This window comes from Pezoporus flaviventris, unplaced genomic scaffold, assembly GCF_033815535.1.
Source record: "Pezoporus flaviventris isolate CSIRO_AGI_PZ_B2104156 unplaced genomic scaffold, CSIRO_AGI_Pfla_v1 ptg000002l, whole genome shotgun sequence".
Lineage (NCBI taxonomy): Eukaryota > Metazoa > Chordata > Aves > Psittaciformes > Psittacidae > Pezoporus > Pezoporus flaviventris.
The window spans coordinates 9,170,359-9,196,595 of record NW_026892550.1 but is presented as its reverse complement, the minus strand read 5'-3'; the positions used below and the strand labels follow the sequence as shown (position 1 = coordinate 9,196,595).

At 38.4% G+C, this 26,237-nt stretch overlaps 1 protein-coding gene across 7 annotated transcripts in view; it reads left to right on the top strand.

Annotated features, from left to right (window-relative positions):
• Positions 1-26,237, top strand: part of KIAA0232 (KIAA0232 ortholog) — a 68,634-nt gene that overhangs the window by 11,178 nt on the left and 31,219 nt on the right. For 3 of the 7 annotated variants that reach the window (XM_061468687.1, XM_061468669.1, XM_061468678.1), the window contains exons 2-3: positions 7,816-8,319; positions 23,612-23,749. In XM_061468687.1, coding sequence (XP_061324671.1) covers positions 8,089-8,319; positions 23,612-23,749 — 369 coding nt within the window. In that variant the 5' untranslated portion in view covers positions 7,816-8,088. Of the gene's footprint in view, positions 1-7,815; positions 8,320-9,990; positions 10,045-23,611; positions 23,750-26,237 lie in introns of those variants that run through there. The other 4 variants (XM_061468712.1, XM_061468695.1, XM_061468703.1 and 1 more) reach the window with 4 other exon arrangements.

Here is a 26,237-nt window from a genome sequence, read left to right as displayed (position 1 = left end):
TTTATTAAAGTGCTTGCTTTTGGTTTTTTTTTTTTAATGCATCTTTAATAATGAGTCTTGACCTCTTGAAACAGTTTCCTGAGTGATGCTATGAAATAACGATACTTCTGTCTTGAAGGTAAAATTTGCTTCCTAAATTATCAAGACATTTATCAAACCATGATCTCAAAACTTTCCAATTATTAGGGCTTATTATAATTAATTTTTTAAGTATTATTACATGTAGTGATGAATTATTCTCAGCCTCTACTACGTAGAGATGCTTCTTTATGGTACTGCCGCATGTAATAGGAACCCCTTCAAGAGAGTCTGTTTGAGACTAGAATTCTATAAAGTGATGAAGTTTTGGTATGTAGCGGTCATAGTATGCTGTGACCGTTCTGCACAGTGTTTGTAAGTTTTGCTGCTAGGTCATGCTTTCTCCTCTTTCCATCTTGCCTTACCTAATGATTGTACGTGTTTGTTATGAGGTAGTGGAGAATATTCAGATTATCAAGAATTTAGGATCTTGGATATGCAGCTGAAGCCCTAGTGCAGGTGCCTCACCTGTCAGTTCTGCAGTCCAGTAGCAGTTGTTTCCCATAGCTCAGTTTTTGCTCTCGAGCAGGCTTGATGGTCTGACATCTTATGACAAAGTTCATATATGTTAATACCGTGTGGCCCTGTGACTGGATTATCTAATTGAACTCCTCCAGCTATGTTTTTTTTGTGGTGTTCTTGTATTACGGTGGACATGAATGTTTTATAAGAACAGCTGTGCTGGTTCAGACAAAGGCTTTGTCAAATGCAGTACTTGTCTGCAACAGCATCTGTAAGAGGGCTGTTAGGGACAAAAAAGAACAGGGAGGGTATATGTGATACTTCTCCTGGATGCTCCCTCAGCCTCAGAGCAGGGGATTTCCTGGGCTTGATGTGGTTTGTGTAGTTGGAAACTCTCGAGGGATCTCTCCTCTTCCATTTCCTTTGAAGCCCATCTAATTTTTTTTACTCATTATCTTCTGGCAAGGAATTTCTAATAGCTGTTGTGTGCAGTTTTGTACATAGCTCTTACTAACCTGTTGGTACTTTCTATTAAAAAAAGACATTGAACAGCCTTCATCCATGGAGGCATCTCAGCTTTGATATTCCACAACCAGGGTTGCATGTTACGTACTACTGTACATACTGTACTGCATGCAAAGCATTAATTCAGTGACACAAAGATGGTTTTGATTTTGTTCTGTGATTTGCTCTTCTGTCTGCTTCTGGGTTTGAGCTTATTTCATGAAATGTCTAACATACTACTTAGGACATAGATCCTGGGATTAATAGCTCACAGCTCATTGTTCTATGTATTAATAGCACGTGGTTGTATTCTGTGTCTCATTTCAGGTTTACCTGTGCTGAATTTTGCTCACCTTTACGCTATCCAGTGCAGTTTCATAAGGACTTTCTGCATTTTTCTCAGTTATTTTGTTTGCTATCCCTGATAACTTGTTGTCCTTTGGTAGCTCCTGAACTGGGTCATCCATCTCATCTTCCAGGTCACTTAGGAATTTGTTAATCAATGAAGATCCCAGTGCAGACTCTTAAACTGTGCTGGTGACTCCCCTAGTGTCCTCTTGGTGATATCTTTGTTCTTTTTCTTTGCCAACCTTAGTAAATGAGGTGCTTAAGGTAGCTCTTGAATCCTTTGAGTAATTCAATTAAGCTTTTATACAGGATTAGCAGTTTCAGATTTTCATTTGGATAAGTGTTATGAAAATAAGCTTGCAGATTGACAAGAAAAGAAATCCTGCAGCAACACCTACACACTGTTTCTGTCTCCTCTGTGGGTTCACTGGCTTGACTTGAGTTACACTAGAACCATAGCATAAACTAGCCTTGTCAAATATCAGTCAACTGTAAAGCATATATCCATTACGGATGAGATTGTATCACTCCTGCATTTCCCACTGATATTCTTTCAGAAAGGAAATTCTGTGTATATCTAAAAGTTAATTCACAGAGCTACTTTCATTCTTCTGACCACTGTTAGTGTTCCTTACTGTGATTCCAGCCATGTTTCTAATCTGTGTTTCCCATAGCATGGCAATGCTTCTGAAGCTTTGTGGCAGGGATTGTCTGAACTGAGATGGAGAGAGCAGTTTGGTTATAACATATGCCTTATCAATTTTGTTTTCCAAGAGTGTTTCAGTGCCTTGGTCATGAATCAGGTCCCTGCTCTGCTGGTTATTGTACAGTAACATCAAACATCATCAACGCATAAAACCCCCTGTCCTTGCTCTGAAGACTACAGCTAAATTTCTCAGATTATTGAGGAATGTGATTACAAAATAACAACTACTTCTAGTTCGGAATTCGCATCCTTTAAATGCCATGTGAAATTTATTAAGGACACAGATTCCATTGTTTGCTGGATTTTAAATAGGCTTTGTTTCTGAGCTTTGACACTGCCCTCCTCACTGTGTGGCTGTTCGGTTTGTATGTTAAGGATTTGTTTTGATTTTTCACTGAAAGAAACAAAAGAAATGATGGTAAAATTGCTGATTCCTCCGTAATCTATAAGAACAGTTTTGGACTTTGGTTACCATTGTATGATGTGACCGTGCTTTTGATCAGTCTTCCAGAGAGGACTGAAACTTACTGAAGTGAATATGTGATTTTAGTATGTTATTGACCAAACTTGATAAAATTTTCACTTTGATTTATTCTAATTAGGATTTGCATATTTTTGCTACATGTGGTCAGGGAGAGGAAGGATTGTTTTCTTTTAATACAACCAGTCTGGGACAAAATACTTTTTCCTGGTTATAAAATGCGGACACTTAGATCCACATTAAAAAATAAGTCAGAATTCTGGTTTTTGTTTTCTTTTGTTTCTCCTAGAAAAACTATCATATATTATTAAACACCATAGTGGGGGACCCCCCCAGCTTTGAAACTATGTAATATAGTGGCATATTTCAAAGAATAATAGAGGAAATTTTGTATAAAACGGCAGTTATGACTAAACTATTGTGTGAGAATGTGTTCGGTCTAACTGTTAACATAGAGCAGTAGGCAGAAAACAAAGCACTGCAAACACAGATGTTGTTCCTCTTGGGAATGGAAGGAAGGAAAAAGGTAGCATGTGTATCTTTAGTCAGGAGATCTACTACTCTGTAGCAGATAAATCAAAATGTGTAAAAAGTAAATGAGGCCTGAGAGAGACTTTGCAGATTACACAAATAAATAATATATTAGTTTTCAACTTCTTTCAGTATGTAGATCCTGTAATTTTTGTTTCCACTGAGAATGTAGACCGCAGTGTGTCAGCCTGTAGTCAGTTTGCTTCCTTTTCAAGTTACCTTTTTATGATCTTTAAGAAATTAGTCTGTGGAACTTCGGTTGACCTGAAAGAACAAGATTTAGTGGTATGGCTTTTACTCTTCTATTTATAGAATGTTTTGGGTCGAAAGGACCTTAAGATCATCAAGTTCCAACCCCCCCTGCCTTGGGCAGGGACACTTCACACTAGACCATGTTGCCCAAGGCTCTATCCAACCTGACCTTGAACACTGCCAGGGATGCAGCATTTACTACTTCTTTGGGCAACCTGTTCCTATTCCAATACTTTTTGTTACTTTAAGAGTTCTTAGTAGGGCTATCTTTAAGAAGATTTGGAAGCTTGATAAATCTTTAAGTCTACTTATTTTTTGTTTTTTTCATTTACAAAAAACGTTTGCTCAGAACCTTGCTCTGTGGATACATAATTTTCAGAGGCCTCTTGGAATTTATAAAATACAGATGAGGTTACCTTAGATTAATTCTGTGGGGTTTGTGGTTTGGCTTTGGTCACTGTTTTACAGGATTAGAAACAATTGGGAAAAAAAGGCCTTACTTTTAAGCTCCTTAAAAGAACTTCTTGGTAGGAAAAGTGATTATGTAGAGAAAAAAAGGTGTTAAAGACACGGAAATGGCTTGCCTGGCATAAGATTTTAGCCAGTCTTTCTGACCATAGTCTGATAAGAACAGCTACATATGCTAGAACTTTCTGGTTGTGCTTGGTTCAAGCTTCCTTGAAGAGTGGCTCTTGTTAATATTAGTGTAATTGTACACTATCTTGCTGTGTTCTGTAGACACAACTGTCACAAGGTGTTTGTATGGCTCTTATTGTAGCACCAAGGCACTTCTTATTAAAAAAAAAAAAAGTTTGCTATGACAGTATTCATATCCCATCTCACTTATAGGGAACAATGAGATTATTTAGTCTTCAGAAAAGGTTATTTACCATGCAGGAGCAGCTGTGTGGTAGGGAACACACCTGGAGTGTTCCAGCTTCAGTTTCTGTACCATTGCTCCTCCTTCCTGTTTTTTGCTATAGATTATTTAAAGTTTTTGCTTTTCCATAACCAGATCTCAGAAGACTAAAACTCATCTATTTTCTTCTGCTGTCTATTTTGGGTCAGAAGAACGCTTAGTGACTATCACACTGGGTAGAATTTTGAGGAAGAGTATCTATTCTAAGATGGTCTAAGTTGGAAAACTTGAAGTGTTTACACACTGACTGTATTCCAGTTCCCTCACAAAACACTTAATAAATTGGCTTTTGTGCCTCTAGTGGTTCAGCTGTTGACAGTTTGTCTAACAGTAACCTTGTTAAAGTCATGATCAGTATTACAAATACTGAAGGTTACTTGAAAAAAAATCTACTAGGAAGTAGAGTAAGTAGAAATTCTTTAGAAATAATGTAATTATATATTTTTGGCTTTAGCATTTGTAAGTTATGAGTAGTTTTCACAAACTATTGATAAAGATGTGTAGATTTTCATTTGGTAATTCTCGTTATAAGGCATGTCCCTCCATTGTATTTTATAGCTGGAAATGGAGAATTCTTTCCAACTTGGTAGTTAAATAGCCTTGCACTGGTTACTGAGGCTGTATTGTAGCTTCCCTGTTCAGAGTAGCCGTTGTGAGAATGGGGAAAGTTTAACAAGACAGTGAGAAAAAGATTAAAAAAGGATGATAACTTCTTTGTCAGAAAATGTTGTATTTAAAGTCAAGCTTCACATCTATTGGCAGAAATGTTTGCTCTCTGAGTGACCTGTATTAATTTGCCTCTCTGGGGTGGGATAATAATCGGTATGCGTAAAATACTGTTATTCTAAGATATAATGGGAATATGTTTAAGGCTTCCTGTAAAGCAAAGTACTTGACAGGTGTAAAATGACAACTCCTAGATATTAGTTCAGATTTTTTTTAGATTTCCGGTTTTTATATTATATATATTTTGAAACTTAACGTAATGTTGAGCTAGGTAATTGAATATTATATTAAAAAAAAGCTGGACTATAATATGTGGACATCATTGAAATTTTTGTTTTGTCTCATTTCCTAGTTCCTGTAATAACTTGTCTCCCTTTTCCTTCCCATCTAAAAAAAAACAAGACTCTCTTTTACCTAGTCAGCCAAAGTCAATCTGGTTTTGCCAGCCTAGATCTCAAGAACTGAATTTCTCAAATACCTCATGAAAGTAAGTGTTAAGATAGAAAAGAGAGGCCACTGTTATCACCTCATTGGGGAAAAGCTGAAGCATAAATACAGTCCTTACTATGTGCTAAAGATCTTAACAATGTGTCTGAGTAAGTTTTGATTGACATGACTCAGTAGCCAGAAGCCCTTTGCTTTGCTATGTCATTGAATCAAAGTTTGGGTTGGAAGGAACCTTTAAAGATCATGTAGTCCATCCTCCACATGCACATCTACTGTGGGCAAGGAAATCTTTTGCTAGATCAGGTTGCTCCAAGCCCTGTCCAGCCTGACCTTGAGCACCTCAAAAAGGTCATCCTCTGGACAAGCTGCTCCAGTGTCTCGCCACCCTCATCATAGCAAATGTCTTCCTTGCCCAGTCTAAATCTACTAAAAGATGATATAGAAAATCTACTCTTCCCCTTCTCTGACAGATGGACCCCATCAACCCCCAGGAAGACTTCCTGATTTCTTATTTTGTCAGTTGTTTCCCCCTTCCCCCCACCAATATTTCCCCCCCCTCCACCTTTTCATAATGTCTCTTTCCAGTGGAACTTTCTGTCAACTTTTTGCAAAGTTACTGATTTCCTGAACAGGGAAGTTGTTCTGCTCTGTGTCTCAAAAACACACATCAGGAGAGCCAGTTTTCCTAGATCTTTGAAACATGGGGAGTGGTGTGGAGAACCAATAGGAGAAGGACAAAATGGATGTTTGAGTGTGTTTTTCAACAACTTAGAGAGTATGGACTACTTGAGAGTTTAGACTTGTGGCTCCTGATTCAGTGTGTCTTGGTCACTGTATTAGACTGTTCTCATGTGTTCTGTTATCTAATTGTGTAATGAAGCAGTAAGCTCCAGGCCCTTTGCAGGTCCTACTGTTATCTGTGCTCAGATATGAGATTCTGATGAATGCAAACATGTTGCTGACAAAGATTAAATACTCCTGGGTTACTTTCTCCAAATGAACATTGCCATCAGGGAAGTAAGATGGCTTTAGTGTAGTGTAGGGTTTTGTCAACTCTGCAGCAACTGATTAGAATGGGTTTATTTTTGATTATGTTGCAATTGATTCAGTACAGATCTAGAATATGCAGTTGCACCTTGGTGGTGATGCAAAGAAAGCTATTTAGTTGTATGCACACTGTAAGGTCACCTTTCAGTTTTGTTTGGCCACAAAGCACATGCTGCCCACATGAAATGCTGCACACAGTATATAGTTTAGTTAGTTATATTAGGTGATGTCTGTTCTGCATGTGTTGGTTGACTTGCACTGGGGTTGAAACAGAACAGTTTTGCTTAGATCCTTTAGTTTTTCTTTCCTTTCAGTGGAGGGATGTTTCCTGCTAGGGTTTGAGCTTTGTTTTCTCTTGCTGAGAAGCTGGAGAGGAGAGGGACAGCCTACTCAAATGCCAGATTGACATGTGGTTCATTGGCAGCGTGCCTACGTGTATGGTGATTGAACCTTCTGCCCCTTACTTATCGAGATTGAGCTGGGATTGTGGGTGGCATAAGCCTTAGGATGGTTTGTCTATTTTAGGATATGGTTTAGAGTGTAAGCTCTCAGGTAAGACTGGTGTATGGTTTCTGTAAAGAGGGTTAAGTGTTAGTTCTGGTACTGATAAATTGTGTTCTGCTCAAATATTTTAAGTTGTTTCAGAGATTTATATTTTTATGAGGACAGATTGTGGGTGATAAAATGCTTTGCTTTCCTGAGGCAAAGCGAATACTGAAACTACAAAAAATCCCCCAAACCCAAGCCTGAAGGTGGCAGCTATTTAGTGGTGGGATTTATGAAACTCCTGGCCAGATGAATTTCAGAAATTCAGTGTTTCATAAACAAGACACTTCTTTTTCTATTCCAGAAACAGAAATCACTGCCAAACAGTAGGATTACATTGTCTTCTAGTGATACAAAATACACAGTCACTCTTTATGCAAACTAGTGGTGATTGTTTTGTTGGGTTTTTGGTTTCATTTTTTATTTAATCGAAGGTTTGTGTTGTTTTTTTTTCAGCTGGCAGTGAAAATAGTGAGATCTCAACTTGCCCATAAAGCTAGGTTAGACATGTATTTCAATCAACAGATTAGTTGTGAAGTCTTTGAAAGACTCTCTCTTCCTGCATTTAAAAGTACCTTTTCTAAAAGTCACTTTTAAACTTGGAATAATTCCTGTTGCTTTTCAAAATGACACTGAATAGGTGTGTGATACATATGGAGTAAGCAGTGTATGAATGACTGCTTTCTACATTGGGTGGTTTTTCACTGTTTAATATTATTCATGTATGGATACATATTATCACAACTTATCATTTTTTCCTCTTTATAGGTCCTGCTGGGGACTTGCATCTGGCCTCAATGTGAAATTAAGGTAGAAAAACACATCTACATATGTGTTTGCTATTAGGATTTAGTTTATTCACTGGTCATGCCTGAAGAGTGATGTTCGTCTCTAGACGGCTAACTGCCAGGAAATATAAATGATTGTCCTAGAAGTCAAGCCTCTCTCCTATTTACTGGAGTGAAAATCACCTCCAGATACCGACGGAATATCAACTACAGAAAATGCTTCACGTTATAAGGATGCCAACCACCTAGATTCATGCGCCCTATCTGTACAGTTGTTGTGGATGGTTTGCCATCTGAAAGCTCCTCAAGCTCTTATCCAGGCCCTGTATCTGTTTCTGAAATGTCTCTGCTGCATGCTTTGGGTCCAGTGCAGACCTGGCTGGGACAAGAGCTAGAGAAGTGTGGCATTGATGCCATGATTTATACTCGGTATGTCCTCAGTCTTCTGCTGCATGATAGCTATGACTACGACCTGCAGGAACAGGTATTTACATATTTTAGATGTTGTCCAGTGAAAGTGAGTTTTTGTATCAGTTCTGTTTTGTGTGTTATCCATGGGTATGGCTCAGATGGGGGGTGGGTGTCTTTCAGTGTGTGGGTGGAAGGGGGGTGTAAACCACATGGGAATCAAATTTGATGGTGAACTGGGATTAATGTGGTTAGTTTGCTACATTAAACAAAACTTTCACATTGGCACAGTTGGCTTCAGAATTATTAACACTGGAATGTTCTGTATCATAAATGCAGGCCTTCAGTGCTGATGACTACAAAGTGAATTAATACTGGAACATTAGTGAACTAATGTAATTCTTGTAAACTGCGTGTCATATTGGCCTGCTTCACAGTAGTTTGTAGAATCCCCATCAATTCCCCTCATGGATTTCATCTTGTGTTATTTCTTCTAAAGAGTAATAAAAAAAAGAAAAAAAAGCTTTTTTTTTTTTTACCTATTCAGGTATTTAAAATACATTATTGCATGTACATTATTCATCCCTTCTAAAATAATGTTAATACTGAATCTTGATAAAAGCATGAGAAAAAGTTGTGCAACAGTGAGTCACTAGACATGACTGGAATTCAGAAAGGGCAGCGGAAGGGAAGTGAAGCTGTGTATCGAACAGGCACAACTCTTACTGTTTCCGTGTGCCTTTATTGGTATGGGTTTTGTATGTCCCTAGAACAGACTTCTCAGTCCTGAATTCACCTTTTTTTTTAATTATTTTTTGTTTTAATTTATCCGCATCATCAACCAATATAAAAATACTAATAGTGGAAATGTCTCAGTATAGGACTGAGGGAAGTTCTGGTGTTTTCAGGAAGGGATGAGGATGCTGTTAATCATAGACTTCGTCTTTTAAGGTAGCTGTGATTACAGCAGGAAGGAAAGAAAGCAAGTGCCTCTTATTTGGTGGCTTAATATTTAGTTATTTTTGTTGCTGATGATTTGGTTGTACTTTACACATTGCTACTGAACTGCTTCAGAGCTTTCATTGTTTTCTGGTTTACCTTTTGACTTGTGGAATAGATATAAATGAAGAAAAAATCCTTCATTTCAGATGCTGCCCGTTTCTGAATTTTTAGCAGCCATTACTGTGCATAAAAGCCTTCATGCTTCTATTGTGCAAAACAGAACACACTGTGCAAAAGTAATTTTTGCTCAAAAATTTAACTGGCAGCAGTGGAAGTCACCGGGAACAATCTTATGATTAATAATAGTACTTAAAAATCTCCACTGTAAGCTCTGTTTAGAATATTTCTTAACAGTGAGCTTTTTTAGGTCTTGGTCATACATGAATTGCTGTATTTTAGAAAGTGACAGAATAAAGTTCCAAAGTGTATTTGCAAGGAGGGTGTGGGGTGAGGACAGAAAAAAGAAACCAAGTGAAACCACACTAGAATTTGAGGAGCTTTATAGATAGCCCTGTGGCCTTGGGATAAAAACGAAGACTTGTTTCTTTTCAGTCCATTTTAGAGCATAGTCACTACTGTGATAATTTGAAATGGCTGAAGTGCCAAATTAGTTTTCTTTTTATCAGGCTTTGCAAGAAGCAGGGTAACTCTATTACGAAAACCGCATTCAGTTTGTTTCTCCTTTCAATACCTTAACTGTGTGCTTTGTGGGTTGATAGTGGAATGGATCTGTTCTTTTTCCAAGTTGATTATCTGAACCTAATGAGCCAAAAAGAGAAGAACACCACATGCTGCCTGGGTAGCCAAAACCTGTGTTGCTGAGCGGGTGCTGTAGGACAGATGTACAGGGTATCTTCAGAATGACATCGAGATTTGGAGAAGCTGGAAGTTTCTTTTCTACCTCCTCCAAGTTTATCATGCTTATAGCATACTCTTATTGTGTTTGTTCCCTCTACTTTCAAATAGTAGTTTTCTAAGTTTTGAGACCTAATATCACTTTAGTTTTGGGATGATATTCTGAATAATGATCGGATGCATATATTATGAACCATACTGCTACCTAATCCCTTTCTCAAAAAGCTTAGTCTTTAAAGACTGCAAATACAGATTTGTTATATAGAGAACTGAAGATACCTTAAAACACATGTGCTTGTTCTTTTATTTATATTACTATATTACTTACTGCCTACTGGTTCTTTGTATGACCTGACATTTTAAACTTAATTTTGGTTCAGTTAAGTCATTCAGAAACAAGAACATTTGTACTCTAAAGAATATATTTGCATATAAGCAATTTGTGCTCAATGTTGGGATGAGTGCAACATTAAGACCAAGGGGAAAACCAAATGCTAGTGTTGTTTACAAATAGATATCAGGGAAGAATGCAGCAGTTAAACATCTAAATTAGCAATAATTTAGGAGTAAAATACTGAGAGTTGCTGAGCTCCTTTAATTCAGATTAATTCTCATAGAAGAATTGCTTCTTGGTGTCTTGGGGATTTTTTTTCTCTCATATGATTCCTATGATTCCTAAGAAAGATGACAGAATTTACAGGAAAGAAGTGTTTTCAACAGTGGCTTTATTGCAGTGATTTCTCCCTGCTTAGAGAACAGCTACAAAGAGGACAGAGACTCTCTCTTCAAAAGGAGTCCCAGGGAGAAGAAAAGGGACAATGGGTACAAGTTGTGCTGCATGAACTTTCATCTTGAGATGAGAAGAAATTTCCTTTATTTTATTTAACAATGAGAACAATCATTCACTGGAACAGCCTCTTGAAACAATTGGAATGGGATAAAGTCCCCATTGCTAGAGGTTTTGAAGATGCAGGAGGACAGGGTGCTAGATAATCTTGCCTGTGCTCCCTTTCCCTTGAAAGGGTGGACCAGATGATCTTGTGAGGTCTCTTCCAAACTAGGCAGTCCTGTGGTTCTTCACTTGCAGAACTCTTGTTTCTCTGGGGAATGATTAGCCATTGCTTCTTTCCAAAACTCCAGCAATTACTTCTGTTTTGAACAAGTTGGAAGGGATGTGTGGTCTCTGAACACCAGAGTGGAAAAATCCATTGCAATGTGCTTTTTTTTGCGGGGCGGAGGTGGTGAAGAGGACAAATTTAATCTTATGGATACTGTATAAATCATCTTTGTTAGAAATGCTGCAAACTGAGGATGGTCATTAAGATGTTTCCACCTCAGAATGTTGGTGACATCATTAGCACTGTTCTAGTTGCTTCAGGCAGCCTCCTTCCATGCTTTCTTTATAGTGTGCTGGTGTCATCAACTGTAGCAGGGAAATGGAATTCTCAAGTCCTGAACTGAGGTTCTGTCAGGTAAGTACAGAAAGATACAAAATGAACAATGAATGAAAACACTTCCCCAGCCTTCTTAGTCATACGCAGGTATTCAAGATATCAGTGTTATTGTGTTATAAACTTCTGTTTAAGTTTAATGGAAGTCTTGATTGACTAGGTCTTCAGGGTTATTTTTGAGAATAACCAGGATGTTCTCTTGGTTTGTTAGTTTCTGGTCTTGATTCTGCTGCAGACATCTGTGGTTTTGGTCATTTGATTTCTCTTCCTCCAATACTGTCTGTACAGTGAGGTAGTTTGATACGTGGGTATAAGATAAAATGTGTGTAAGGGTTTGGTGTGGGGGTTATTTGTTCTTGCTTTTTTTTCCTTTAATTTGGGTTTTCTTTGCACAAGTGGATTTTCTTGAGTATATTATTATTGTTCCTATTATTATTTATTACTGTTAATTCCATGCCTTGCCCAATGAGAGTGGTCTACGCTGGGTATCATTATATGGATGCAAGCTCAATATTGCAAAATGATAGATCAATAAGTCATGAGTTTTCAGAGAGTTGGTAGGAGTTTTCTGCAAGTACTTGTGTGTGGGGCAGTGGAGGGAGGCGCAGTACAGAAAACATAGGTTCTAGGTGGAGAAGTGATTCAGAGCAGCCCTGTGGAGAAGGACTTGAGGGTGTTGGGTCGATGAGAAACAGGAACATGAGTGTGCGTTCACAGCCCAGAAACCAACCATATCCTGGGCTGCATCAAAAGGAGTGTGACCAGCAGGTCGAAGGAGGTGATCCTGCCCCTCTACTCTGCTCTTGTGAGACCTCACCTGGAGTATGGTGTGCAGTTCTGGTGTCCTCAACATAAAAAGGACATGGAACTGTTGGAACAAGTCCAGAGGAGGCCACGAGAATGATCAGGGGACTGGAGCACCTCCCATATGAAGACAGGCTGAGAAAGTTGGGGCTGTTCAGCCTGGAGAAGAGAAGGCTGCATGGAGACCTCCTAGCAGCCTTCCAGTATCTGAAGGGGGCCTATAGGGATGCTGGGGAGGGACTCTTCGTCAGGAACTGAAGTGATAGGACAAGGGGTAATGGGTTAAAACTTAAACAGGGGAAGTTTAGATTGGATATAAGAAGGAAGTTCTTTACTGTGAGGGTGGTGAGGCACTGGAACAGGCTGCCCAGAGGAGCTGTGAATGCTCCATCCCTGGTAGTGTTCAGGGCCAGGGTGGACAGGGCCTTGAGCAACCTGATCTAACGGAAGGTGTCCCTGCTCATGGCAGGGTGATTGGAACTGGATAATCTTAAGGTCCTTTCCAACCCAAACCATTCTATGATTCTGTGAAATACTGTACCCGAATTTCACTGGAATATTTGCAGTTTTTATTCTGACTTGCTGGCTTAAGCTGAAATATCTATTAAAATTTTGGGAAAATTGATAAGCAGATATGTTTTGTCCAGCTGTGACTCAAAGTACTAGAGAGCTTTCAAGAAAGGAAACTTGGTTATGGTAAATTGCACCATGGTGTCAAGATCTTCCAGAGCTGCTATGGTTGTGTGTATGTTATATACCTATCTGGAATTGCTGTAATACCTCCTAAATGCATACACTTTAAATGTTTTCTAAAAAATACTCAAGTACTGAAGTTAATTATTACTGGCATTTCTAGCACAATTCTTATTTAAGCCATACTTGCTAGTTTTGGAAATGAGTCTGAAATTGATTTACACATACATTAGGTGTCTACGTCATTAAAGTTGTTAAATCTGTTGAACCATGTTATATATAATATTATATTCGTTATTTAGGTGCATTAGGGGTTGGTTTGTTGGTTTGGTTTCTTAAGATTTGAAGCTTGTCAATGATCTCCGTTCAGAATATTTGGAAATCAGGGGTATTTTGTTCTGAGGTAGATGACGTTTGAGATGCTTTTGGTCTGTTAAAGAAAACCTCATGAAACTCATGAAAATTTAAAGGCTGTGATGGTAACTGTGCTGCACGTTTCTGATAAGCATATATACTTTCATCATTTGCATTTTATTACTGAATTTTTTTATTTTAAAGGGTAAATTAAGGAGAAAGCCCCATGCAATTTCTGACAAATCTTTGACTTTTGAGGACCTACAGACTTGCTGTTGGAGATCTGAACACTGAGACAGCCTTTTGACTTCAGTCCAGATTGATTTTTTTTTTAGTTTCCTAATATTAAACCAAATAGGTGCTTTTAAAATTTGTGATTGTTATTTAAATGCTACTTAAAAGTGTATTTATAGATACATGTGTTCTCAAATCAGTTTGCGATACAGTAAATACTGCATTAAATAGTATAATCTGTGTGAAGCGGAAGGCATTGCCTTAAAATACATTGCGTGAAACATTATTTCATTGGTCTTTATTTGCACAGTATTAAAATCAGTGTTCTGTGTTGTATCTTTTCTATGGTATTTGTAAGCATAGCGTGTTTCTGAATATGACGAATTCATGGTTTTTGCCTGCAGACTGTTCTCATTTTTGAAGGGATGAAGCCTTTATTTAAAAAAAGTAAAACAGTCCCCCAAAAACCCAGCCAAAAAACCAAACCCAGCAGCCAGACACTGCAAGATAAAGGCTTTGTTTGTAAGCCTTTGGTCACGCAGCCTGAAGGTCTAAAGGCATTTGTTATGCATACTTTCTGTATCAAGTGAATTCTGTTGCTTTTGATCTACTACTTTCAACTCGTTTTTGGAAGGTGACATTTTCTTCTGACTCTCAAAAGTAAAAATCCTAAAAAAGTTCTTCTAAAAGACAATCCTTTCTTACCTCTCAGAATTCAGTAGGAGTTGTTCTGCAAACTGTTCTGTGACCAGCATCAGAGATTTTCCTTTTAATTTTTGATTCATAAGAGGGAAGGTTTCATTTTGGAAGACTAATTATTTGTAGACTGATTTGAAATAGTTCCATTCAGGTAATCTTTTACATGGAGGGATAGCAAATGTATTCAGAATGAGGCTCTGACTGTAGTTTTTATTCTTGCTTTTTCATCATTAGCATATACATATTTGAAGTCCAAAATGTAGTTTAATTTTTATATATTAACAAAAGAACAGAGGCCTCAGCCCATTTGCAATAAATTTTAGGTCTTGTCTTGGTAGTTTTATCTCTGTAAATGCTTTTGGTCTATCACTCTGAACTGGGATGGGAATATCATTGCCAGCTCTACTGCGTTTCGCCAGTGCTGGTGATGTGTGACCGTGCTTGTGAGGCATCTGCAGGGTTCTAAGATCCAGTCAAATGTGGGGTGTTTGTTCTCTCTGCCATCCCATATTAACCCAGTAGAGGGACCTGATGTCTACATTTATATTCTAGTAATAGATACTCGGTATATTTTAAGGGGAAGAGGATGTGTTTTGTTGTGATTGTTCTGAAGTGAAAATCTCATCCATAATCTAAAGATAGGAGGAGAAATGAGGATTTGTTCCTCTGTGCCACATTAACCCTGTATTAAACGTTAAACTGGGTTGTATGCCTGTAACAAACAATGACGATGCAGATTCTGGTATAATTACAACTGCTCTTTTATCACCCTTAAGAAATAACTATGGGTCATTGAAGCCCAAATTTTAAATGCATTTAAACGTACAGAGCATAGTTCAGTTACAGTAGGGTAATGCTGTGTGACTGCTGCACACGAGTGCCATTAAGTTTCTAAGTTCACCAGCGGCGCGTAGAAGTGAATTTCTTGAATGCAAAACATTTTCAGATTGTGTTTCTGCTTATTAAGCTGTGTGTCATTCCTGGAGGAACAATTGTTACAGTTTTCTAGCATCAACTTTTTAATCACTACCCAAGCCAAGTGTGTAAAATGCAAGTTGTGGGAATGTGTGTGACTTGAAGTCCTTAGAGTATTCAAATATGTACATGTTTGAAGGGATGGGAATAAACCCCCTGGTTCTTTAATGCATAAATGTGTAAACTGAGGGAAAAGCAGATTTATGACATTTTCAAAACAGTACTATATCCTCAAGTTAATATGCCCATAAAGCTTGTTTATTAGTAGAAAATAGTTTTACTTTTTGCAAAAGCTTAGATAAGTAAGTTTGAAAGTTCATGGAGGAAAACCTAGCTCTAGTACCTACCTGCTCCCCTCCCTTCCTTGGAGTGACTAGCTGAGAACTATATAACTTGCACTGTCATAGTTAAAGTTTGGAAAGAGTTGGTGGGAAAAATTGGGGTGTTGTGGATTTCTCTTCAGTTAAGCAGTGGAACATGACTGAAATGGTTTTATTGTAATGGTATGTGCCTTGGAAAACTCCCAGATGTTCTCTCGGAACCACTGTATGTGCAGCAGGGGAGAGCCTCTTGTTTTAGTTTTAGAGCAGACTTGAGATTCTCGGCAGGATGGGCTTTGTTCTGTGGTAGCACCTGTAGTGCAGAACAGCTATGCCTACAGTTGTTTTGCAGGTGCCGAAGTTGTTTCATTTGTGTTCTTTGCAAGTGCTGTCAGTACAAGAGCTTTGAGTCAGCTCATGTAACAGTTCTGTCCAATGCAACTCAAATTTGTACTAAGGCAGTGTCTCTGTGGGACTTACCATTCTTTTATATATATATATATATATATATATATATAATCTCTTAATTTTTTGTTGGTATTCGAGTAGTTATAATTGCTCTGCTCTGTATTTCTTGGTGACTGATAGATACGGGCTAGATTTGGAGTATCATGGACTATGCATTTGTATTCTTTATTCTGTTTTAGGGATAGGGTGACAGTGGATTGGAGCTCAGTTTTAGGCTCTAGGGGTCATTGTGCAAACTGTACAGGTCTTGGGGTAGTCAGCTTCAGCTGGTATCTTAGTGCAGCAAAAAAGTATTTGTTCTCAATAACTGTGGTGTCTGAGGAATTTTTCTTTCAGACTGTCTTCTGCCTTTGTACTGGTGAGAGTGATAATGTTGAAATGCTGATTGCTTTGCAGACGTGTCTGTTCTAATATGTGACATGATGTCCACTTCAGGACATCAAACATACGTGGGCTCTGTGGTGCCTATCTCACGTACTATCCTATTTATGCAGGCATATCTGTGTAATACAGTTAAAATGTTATTACTAGCTTCTGCTCTGGGTAATCAAAGCTGTCTCTAGAAACAGGACTGTAATACCTTTTTGTGACTTTTAAAATTGCATCCAATGGTTACTTATGGTGTATCTCTCACAGTCATGCAAAAAGAATAACCGAATCAGGTTTTTATTCTTATGACTAGTATCATATTCTCATAAAGGCTTACATAATGTAAAGCAGAGATACAAGCTCAAGTGTCAGGCTGGTAAGGCCCCCTAACAGTCAGGATTTATTTGTAGCCATCTCTGTGTTGATACAGTTGTAACTGTTTCAGGTTCTGGGCCTGGCTGAGATATGTCCTTAATGTTCTTTGTTCAGCAGACCATTGCATGACCATACACTCATCACATATCTCTGCCTGTATTCTTTGAAATGGTTACAGTGGTCTGTGATGCTTGCAACATAACTTCATTCCGAAGATCAAGAGAGCAACCATAAATACTGTGAAATAACTACTCCAGTCGTAACATGTTGCTTTCAAGACATCTGGACTCTGCAGTGGCAGTTCCTGTTGATTCTTGGCTTGCTTTTCTGTGATGTAGCTAAGACGTGCAAGTAAAATGCTGTCTTTATAGCTGTAGCTATAGCCTTGCTAAATTTTCCTTTCTGCTTTTACTTTAATGGAAAAACTCTAAAGGCAGCCTGCGCAACACCCGTAGGATTTCAGCAGATGCAGCATTTGCATGTTCTCTCACTCTTGAGAGTGGGTGTGATCAAATTTCTTCTGCTTGGTTTCGGCCTAGAGTAATTTGTAATTAGTGAACAACGCAGACTGCCCTTTCAAGTTGGTTGGATTCTAAGCAAGAGTTTATAGTTGTCAGAAACTCAGATTACAGGATTTTATAATCAAATTGATAGGTTTTGATAGATAGAGTTCTTCCCTGCCCACCAGTAGTGGACCCATCAGTCCTGAATGAGTAATGTGCTCTAGGTAACCCTGCTTGAGTAGGAAGGCTGGTTTAACTGACCTCCAGCGCTCCCTTCCAGCCTCAGCCATACTGTGGATGCCTTGCAGTACATGATGTGGTCTGCTATATTAGCTGTTCTGTTAGGGTCCAACTGCATAGGAATTGTAATGTTCCAGTTACAGCAACCAGGAAAGGCAGGGGGAGGGATTATAGCAGCTCAACGGTTCTCTGGCTTTTCACAGAGTCTAATTATTTTCCTTGTAATACCTGTATTTGGAGTAATTATCTACCATTAAAGAATATTTTCCAGTCCTCTCCATTGTGTGGTATCACGACTTTTGATATGAAGAACCCTTGTGCTGCTGTCTGTACGTACCTGCTGTTCATGTGCTGAACCTTTTGTTGCATTTCTTTTGGAAAAGCTGAGCTTACTACCACTGTCCTCACCTTTTCTTCTGAATTGTTTTGCATATGTGCTACCTCTTTATCTTTGTCTCAGTCTGAGGCAGCCTGTGAGGGGTATCTAAGCCCATCCTGGGCCAATAGGCTTTTCTTGTTAATTATAATGAGATGCCATGTCTCTTAAAATTTGCACAGAAGCCGCTATGAACAAGTATATACCCCCTCTGGCTCTGAGCAATCCATTGGAATTTTTCCTGAATCTCAGTTTAGGGGAAGTGCTTTTTCAGGGAAGATCACTGAATGTATTTATACTGCTTCTGGAATAATCTTCAGGGTGAAAAACATATGTGATCTGTTGCACTTTTCCCCAAATTCTCTATTATGAGATCCTCCTAGAGGTAGTCAGGACCTGTTCCATTTTGGATATAATTTACAGCTATTTTCTTCCATTCCCTGCCTATTTATACATCTCAGAAGCTGTTTTTTTGACTTCTCTGAATAAGTTTTTGGGAAAGTTTCTTTCAGTGCACAATGGTTCGTAACATCTATGTGAACATTGAATTCAGTGAAACATCAGTGCTGTAAAATCTGTTGCTGCCAGAGTAGACCAGGAGTTCTGGACTACCTGTGGGGTTTTATTATGTCAGATGATATAGTCTTTGTTTTCATGTATTCACAACAAACCTTAATGGCTGTCACTGAATTAAGATATGCTGATGATAGACTTCAGCAGGAAAATTTTGTGGACTCTACTCAAAATACTCAAAATTGTTTTGAGTGTTTGTGCAAAGAGATGATGTGAATACCTCGGAGAATGCTGCTGGCTGGAGTTGGGACTGTTCTGTCTCACAGGCAGAGGGGAAAGATCTGCAAATTCTGTAGTTCTATCAAAACATTTTAGGGTTTGTGGTGTCTTGTACAATCCATGACCTTGGCATAGCGATTGTTTTGGCTGATCTGTCTTTTCTTGGTTTTAAGCCTCTTTCTAAGGAATGACAGCATCTGCATTCATTGTGCATATGAGCATTTGTTCTGTTTTTCTCTCTGACCTGTCCAGTAACTTGATGATCTATTTTAATTGCGTTTGAGCATCTTTAAAAAAGCCTTTTTAAGAAAGGCTTCTACAGCTTGCTAGAGGAGTCTGCATTCCCTGCATTGGAACAAGCAGACAAAGCTTCATCATTATGTGCTGCACTGGACAGGAACTAGCCAGCCATCCGGCAGACAATCCAAACTATTCATGGCCAAAGTACAAATCAGCTGTCCTCCTGAGTTTTTTGGCAGATGTCAGTGTCCCACATTGGGTAAACTCCACAGGTTGGAGATGCCTCTTAATCTGTAAAGAGAGAATTCTAAGAAGAAAAAATGGTTCACATGGTTCTCTTGCAGGACTCTGCTTGCATACCTTAACAATTTGGGGAATTCTTTTTCACATTACAATATCTTGTCTGGATGTTTGGGTTACTTATTTGATGGTATTCTCGGATCCTTAAAAGCAGAGACTGTGTGTGTGTGTGTGTGTGTGTATTTTGTATTTGAGACATCTACATTGAATACTTTGTAATTTTTGTATGAACTCGTAACTAGAATGTGCTTGTTGAAGCAGCACGTTTTGGGTGCCCAGCAAAAACTCTTACAAGAGCAAGAGATGGCAGGTGGGGTAGTAAGCTCAAATAGCAGCTGGTTTGTATTGAAATTAAAATGTTTGAAAAAGAGGAGTTCTTCAGAATTTTCTGATTCAGAATCTCTTTTAACTTGGTATTTTCTCCTCTCCTCTAAGGTAATGGAAATTCTTGCCCTAAAATCTTTTGTGTATAATTTGAAATAGAAATGTCAACCGTAGATAATTATGGCTGTTCAGTGCATTATCTGAAAACTTGATGTATATTGTAAATCATTTAAGTATGTACCTAATTGAATCTGTAGTGTGTTTATGCAGGGAGAATCTTAGGGAACTGGCTTTCCTAAACTTACTCTAAGAGAAGAAACCTGATTTTTCAAAACATGTTTTTCTGCTGGTTGGATTTCCTCACTTCGGAAATCCATTTGGGGAGTTTGTTGATCAAGTTATTAAACCTGCTCATCCTCCTGTCTGTTCTGCTGATAAGGCAAAATTTAAGCCTGTTTATTTACCTGAATAGCCATCAGGGACCTTGAGTCATGTAGGGTTTCTGCACCAGTGAGCTTGACTCCAGCTTTTATGAAATAGGGGTAGTTCCTGCAAGATTCTTGAAATGTGTTTTAACACTGATTTTTAACATTTATTGTAGGCTATGAGCTTCAGAGCAGTTTTCTTTCAGTTTTATCACAAAGTGTGACGTTTGTTCTACTGATAGTAGATATTTCTCTTATCTTTATAAGAAATGAAAGTAAGAAGTAGTACTACCAAACTCACTTCTGCTTCTCCAGTTTCTTGGTAGTGTGGAGGGAAGCAGTGAAATTGCTGCTGTTTTGCAGTCGAGCAGTCAGTTTAGGAATCTCTTTGCTGAACTTGTGCCTCTATATTAGTTCAGGATTGAATTAAGCACTCCAAGTACTGGGTTTCTTGAGGCAGCATTAACATAAAGAATACACCGACATTTCTGTGGCCAGATTTATGGTTCTTAAGTTATTCTTGTCATGAAACTTTGCACTTTCTGTGTCTTTACAATTAAAAATCTCAAGTACCTAGTTACATCAATTGCCTAGTTATGTTGCGGCAGGTACAGTAGGACTCTGAAGAACAGATGTTTAAATAGCAGTTTAGGTATTCAGACTTGGATTTTTCCAGTATCCAGGTGGCCTCTGCTTCCTGATGATGTTTATTTAATGTTGGGTGGTCATCCCTTAGAAACTTAAGTAATGGTAGTGTGGTTTAAATATCAGAATTTTGTAAGCCAAATTTCAGGCATTCTTCTGTGTGTATGCACACTTCTTAAATCTATAAGCTTTGGGTGGCATTGCTTCTGTGAAATGTTCGGTGATCACTGAATGGAACTGTGAAAATTCAAAGTTATGGTAAAACTCTTGGATTAAAAGGAGCATTGTCGTATGATTTCTAGTTCTGTGAGGAAATAAGATAAATGAGGGCATCTAGCAGCTGAAGAGAACAGAAGGCCGTAGTGATTCTTTCCATGTGAAGTAACTAGTTTACTTCCCTTTGTGCACACAGAATGTTTCATTGAACTGCTTTCTTTCCTGTCTGTCATGGACTTAATATTTTCCAGTCTAAGGAGTAAACCTACTAATGGACTCCTGACTACTGGAGATGAAAGAGGGGGGAGGGAGAACCCAACCCAAAAAAGTGAGGAGGAAAAAAAGTAAGATATTAATTTCAGTCATTTGAAATAACTGGATTTGTATGGTTTTAATCAATTTTGTCATAATAGCAGAATTCCACTTGGTTTGTGTGTCACACATCACTTCCGCAAACTCACTTGCTAGGGCATGTGACATTTTCGTGTTTTACTGTAATGCTCTTGGTTTTGACACATCACAACAAGAATTAAGTGCAAGTTTCCTTCACTCTTCTGTAGTGGTTTGTGGGTGTGGTGTTTGTGTGCAGAAGGTGCAAGGTCCTCCATAAATTTAGGCTATGTCAAATGCATGCTGATAAATGTATCAAATACGTGCTGATAAATACTGTAGTTTACATGAGGATGTAATTTTGGACTTAAGAACTCTATGTGGGATAGCTGTAACCCATGGTGTTTGTAAAATCTGAGGATTAAAACCTACCAAGTTTGTGCAGGGTAAAATAAATCCCCAAACTCAAAGTTTTCAGCAGTTTTTTTCCCTATAAAACTTACAAGGGTGGTGTGAAGCACTTGGCAGCCACGTGTGACTGAAAACCTGCATGGTCAGAAACAAGTTTTGTGTGTGTAGTAGAAAGAAGTAGAAAGAAAGAGAGGATTCTCCTGGAGCTCTGTCCTCAATCACTGCGTCCTCCAAGATGACCCTTTTAGTTCGCAGAGTGCTTACTTTAGAAGAAGAGATGAGACCGTGATACTCACATTGAGGGAGAATTCCATTTAGTCTGCCTTCCCCATTTAAAACATTCAGTATTTGTTGCAAGGATTAAATATTTTACAATTGAAATGTGTTGAATTTTGTAGGCAGGTGTCAGATACCTTTCACATAACGTGTGTGGAGAACTGAACTGCATGAAATGCTTTATAAATTTCTCTAAGCATAAGGGTTCTTATTGCTCTTGTGACAAACGGCTGGTATACATGGCTAGTAAAGCTGCTCTTGTAGAGGTTGGATTTAGTGTAGCAGTACAAAGCAGTTTTGTTGGTGCAGATAAAATAAAGTACTAAAATACATAGCATTTTGGTAATGTTTTCCCAGTGTAGATGTTGCCTTCCACCTAAAAATAGAATAAGTGAAGTTATCCCAGTGCACGTTTGCTCTGTGCGTGGATTTTGAGCAACATACTGCAGATGGGTATGTATGTTTTCATTCGTAATTGGGCCCACGTGGATGAGCAGGACAGGCTTTGGAAGTTGGGGGGGGGGGTAGCTGGGTCTCATCGGTTTCTATGTGTTCATCTGAATATTGTGAAGAGTTAGAGTGCTCTACAGCCACACTGTGTATAGAGAAATGTATAAACTACAGTTTTGAAAAGACTTAAAGAGTGCAGTGTAGATGTCTCTTGAACCTGTTTTCTGAAAAATTTTCCTACCTTTCTCCTACTGTTTCTTTCTGTTAGTCCTTCTTAGAACAGTAGCCTGTTCAAATGTCTTTTGACATCAAATGAATCACTGACGTCTTGCACAAGTATAAGGAAAACCAGAGGAACTGGTAGCTTTTTGTTCTTTCTGAACTAAATCAGTTTCTCCAGGTTTGGTGATGAAATGAGACTAAGAAATAAACTCAAGAAATTGCTCTGCTTTCTCCTGAAGGACTCGGCCATGTCAAATCACAAATGGCAGCCATTTCAGTGGCTGCTTCTGGGGGTGGTGGTTCCCTCTCCAACCCCTTTTTTCCCATCTTACTCTTTGATTGCACAGAGACAGCTAGTTTCACTGACTATTTTTACTTCATTTTGAAGCCATGGGCAGTTGAGAGTTGTTTGAAATGAGGGCAGCTTTAGCCTGGATTTCATTAGAATCAGTAACAAGTGTGTTGAAAAGGTTAAAATAGGCCTGTTGAAAAGCATCAGGTGTTTGTGGGTCTCTCTGAAGACGATTTAGACCAGTGTGCATTAGAAGATGTTAAAGATACTCATTGTGAGACTGAGTTGAAGGCTTTGGAACCTAGCATTGCATTTTCTTCTTCGCACTTGCTTGGTTTTCTCTTAAGCTTGCTCCCAGCTCCGAACTACTTACTTCCCATCCTTATTATTTTAGAGATCAGTGACACTCTCTTAATATATTTTGTGTAAATTACAATAAATTCAACGGTAAGTTGACCATGAAATGACCTTTCTGGATATGCTTTGCAATTGGAAATTATTGCAGTGAAGTGTGAGTACCCTCTGTGTCCTGTGAAAAATATATGTGCTTTTCTGAATAGTAAGTGTAAATGTACTGTAATCAAACTAACTTCGCAACAAGTAATTTTTAGTAGATAAGAAGAGGTTGCTTTTATGTTATGCACTGTGTTAGCTGTAGTCCTGTTCTGCCATAGTACTGATATGTTCATGTATTTTCAATAATGTAATGTCTTTATCTTGATTTTAGGAGAATGACATCTTCCTGGGCTGGGAAAAGGGAGCTTACAAGAAATGGGGAAAGAGTAAGAAGAAGTGCTCTGATCTAACACTAGAGGAAATGAAAAAACAGGCTGCTGTCCAGTGTCTTCGCTCTGCTTCTGATGAAGTAAGTTTGGACTATGTAGTATTTAAGACTTTATGCCCTTTGTGTTAGATATATTTAGCTTGGGATGCTTCTATTTTAATTGGTGGCTTTGTAAAGCGCCATTTCACCAAGAGTTCTCTGAGCATTCTTCATGTTTCTTTAGGAAGTTACGAAATCCAAGCATGGCAGCAGGATTTCACAAAACATCCTGTACTATGTAGTGTCATGCTGTCCTTTCTGTAAGCCCTCACCTATTGTCAAGGGCAGTTTCAATGCACCACTTTGTCTTGAAATTACCACAAAGCTTTGCATAAAGTTATTTCCTAAAATTCTGAATTTACTTTGTGTTGTGTGTGAGCAGCAGGGAATGGAATATTTGGCCATTCTGCTTTGTACATCCTGTATCCAGAATTGCTAAATAAGATGCAGGGTATACTAGCAAATGTTCACTTTCCAAATTACGTGGAGTGAAGTGTGCTGACTAGAGAAGGTGAGGAGAGTGAAGGCATCAGGGTTAAGGAAGATACCAGAGGAAGCAGATACCGTGTAGCTCAATGGAGAGAAGTGGAGAAAGAGAGAGGCAGTTGAAGGAAATGTTTAAAAAGAAAAAAATAATCTGTAGCACAGGTTAGTGAAACCTCTGAAGGGAGGTTTTTCACACAGCAGAAGTGAAAAAGTCTGTCTTTAGTCTACAGAACTACAAATACTCTCATCTGTCACTACTGTAAAAAACAACTGTACCTCACACATGCAGCCTGGTTTCATTATTGCTCCATACAGTTTCCTAGTCACAATTTGTGCTTGTGCAAGCATTTGTGTGGATGTGTGATGAACTGGATTGGGAAGGTGAATCAGTTTCCTGAGATTTCCTGATTGGGGTGGAGGAAATGTTAACCCAGAGATGTTTCCTGGTTGGATTTGTAACATAGATACTTGTGGTGACAAGCGCGAGGAAGGTATGTGGCCAAGAATAATGGAGGAAGTGGGGTTGATTTCTGTGGTTATTTGCACCACCACCACCTTCAGCAGCATTGCCATCACATACTGGTTTACTGTTGTGAAGCTACTTGAGCATTTGTGCAGCTACTAAAGTGCTGATTGACTTTCTGAACTCCCGTTTTCCCATTACTAACATAGTGATGCAAAATATAATGCTGTTGGTAATTTGCTCTCATAGTTACAGAATATTGAGGTCAGCACTCTGACTGACTGCTGTAAAAGTTAATTTAAATATGAATCAAATATGAAGAAATAATTGCAACAAGTAATGTCTTGAGGGTGTGACTATTTATGAACAACAAAAAATAGTAATTTTATTGTAGACTTGTAGGTGATGGATTTTTAGCTTTAGAAATTACTCTCTTGATGCATCTTCATGCAGCTGAAAATCAAAGAGTATCTTGTAGAGCTAAATTTATGCTATATAGAGAAATGTAGTTAAAAAGAAAAAGGAAAGAGGTAAATTTAGTAATAATCCCTGATCTGCCTCCACTTGAAAATTTCTATAATATCAAATGGAAGAGGGAAAGAAACTCTTCAACTAGAGTTTTGAAAGAATAAAAGATCTGTGATCTAAAAGGTTGAACAAGTAACTTCCTCCATTGACTCCTGCCACCTTGTCAGATTTTTAGTACTCAGCATTAACTTGTAACCTGCAATTTGTAGACTTGTGTCTTGGGGATATTTTGACTTCCGTTGCATGTGTGGACAATTGAGCTTGCACATTTATTGTCTTAAATGAAATTGCAGGTCATAGTTTTCTGAAATGTATTTTCAAACACAGGATGGGAACCGTTTAAACCTTAAAAAAAACTCCTCAGTTATTACGTAAAGCTGTTCCATAGATAGTTTAACACCTGTATTGCATGAAAGCGAAACATAGATTAATGGGTTTTTTTAACCCTGGAGTTAGGGGAATGGTGATCCTGCTTTGATGCTACTGGTACTTAAAGTAACTTGTAACGTATCCTTTCTGCTTTTCAAACACGTTTCCTATGTTGGCTGGTTTCTGTACTTATGTTTGTGTGTTAATCTGATGGGAATAATCAGTAGCTTTTGGACCATGAAACATAATGTGAAAATACTATTTCTGCTGAGGCATTGAGGCTGCTCCATCGTTTCATGATTTCATCTTTAAAAAAAGCTAAAAATACTCGGTTAACTGTGGCCAGAATTGATGATTCTGTGTGTGAGTAAGGGGTGTTTGTAAAAACTGTTGCAATACAAACAAATTTTTTCCAATGCCATTTGATTTTTTTTCTCTTAATCATCTGAAAATCTTTACCTGTAGAGAGCGTTTTTTGTGTCAGATGGGTAGATGTGTACATTAGGATCTTCATACATGTCACCTAACAGCTTTGCTCTCACAGGTTTTTTTCTTCTTGCAAGGGGGCTGGCAGTAGTCCACAAGGGCAGTTTTGGAGCTTGGTTATAGTTTTGTTGTCCTTCTGTGATCCTGTTTTCAAACTAGTGGTTATGGAAATACCAATACCCTCACACGAATATGGAA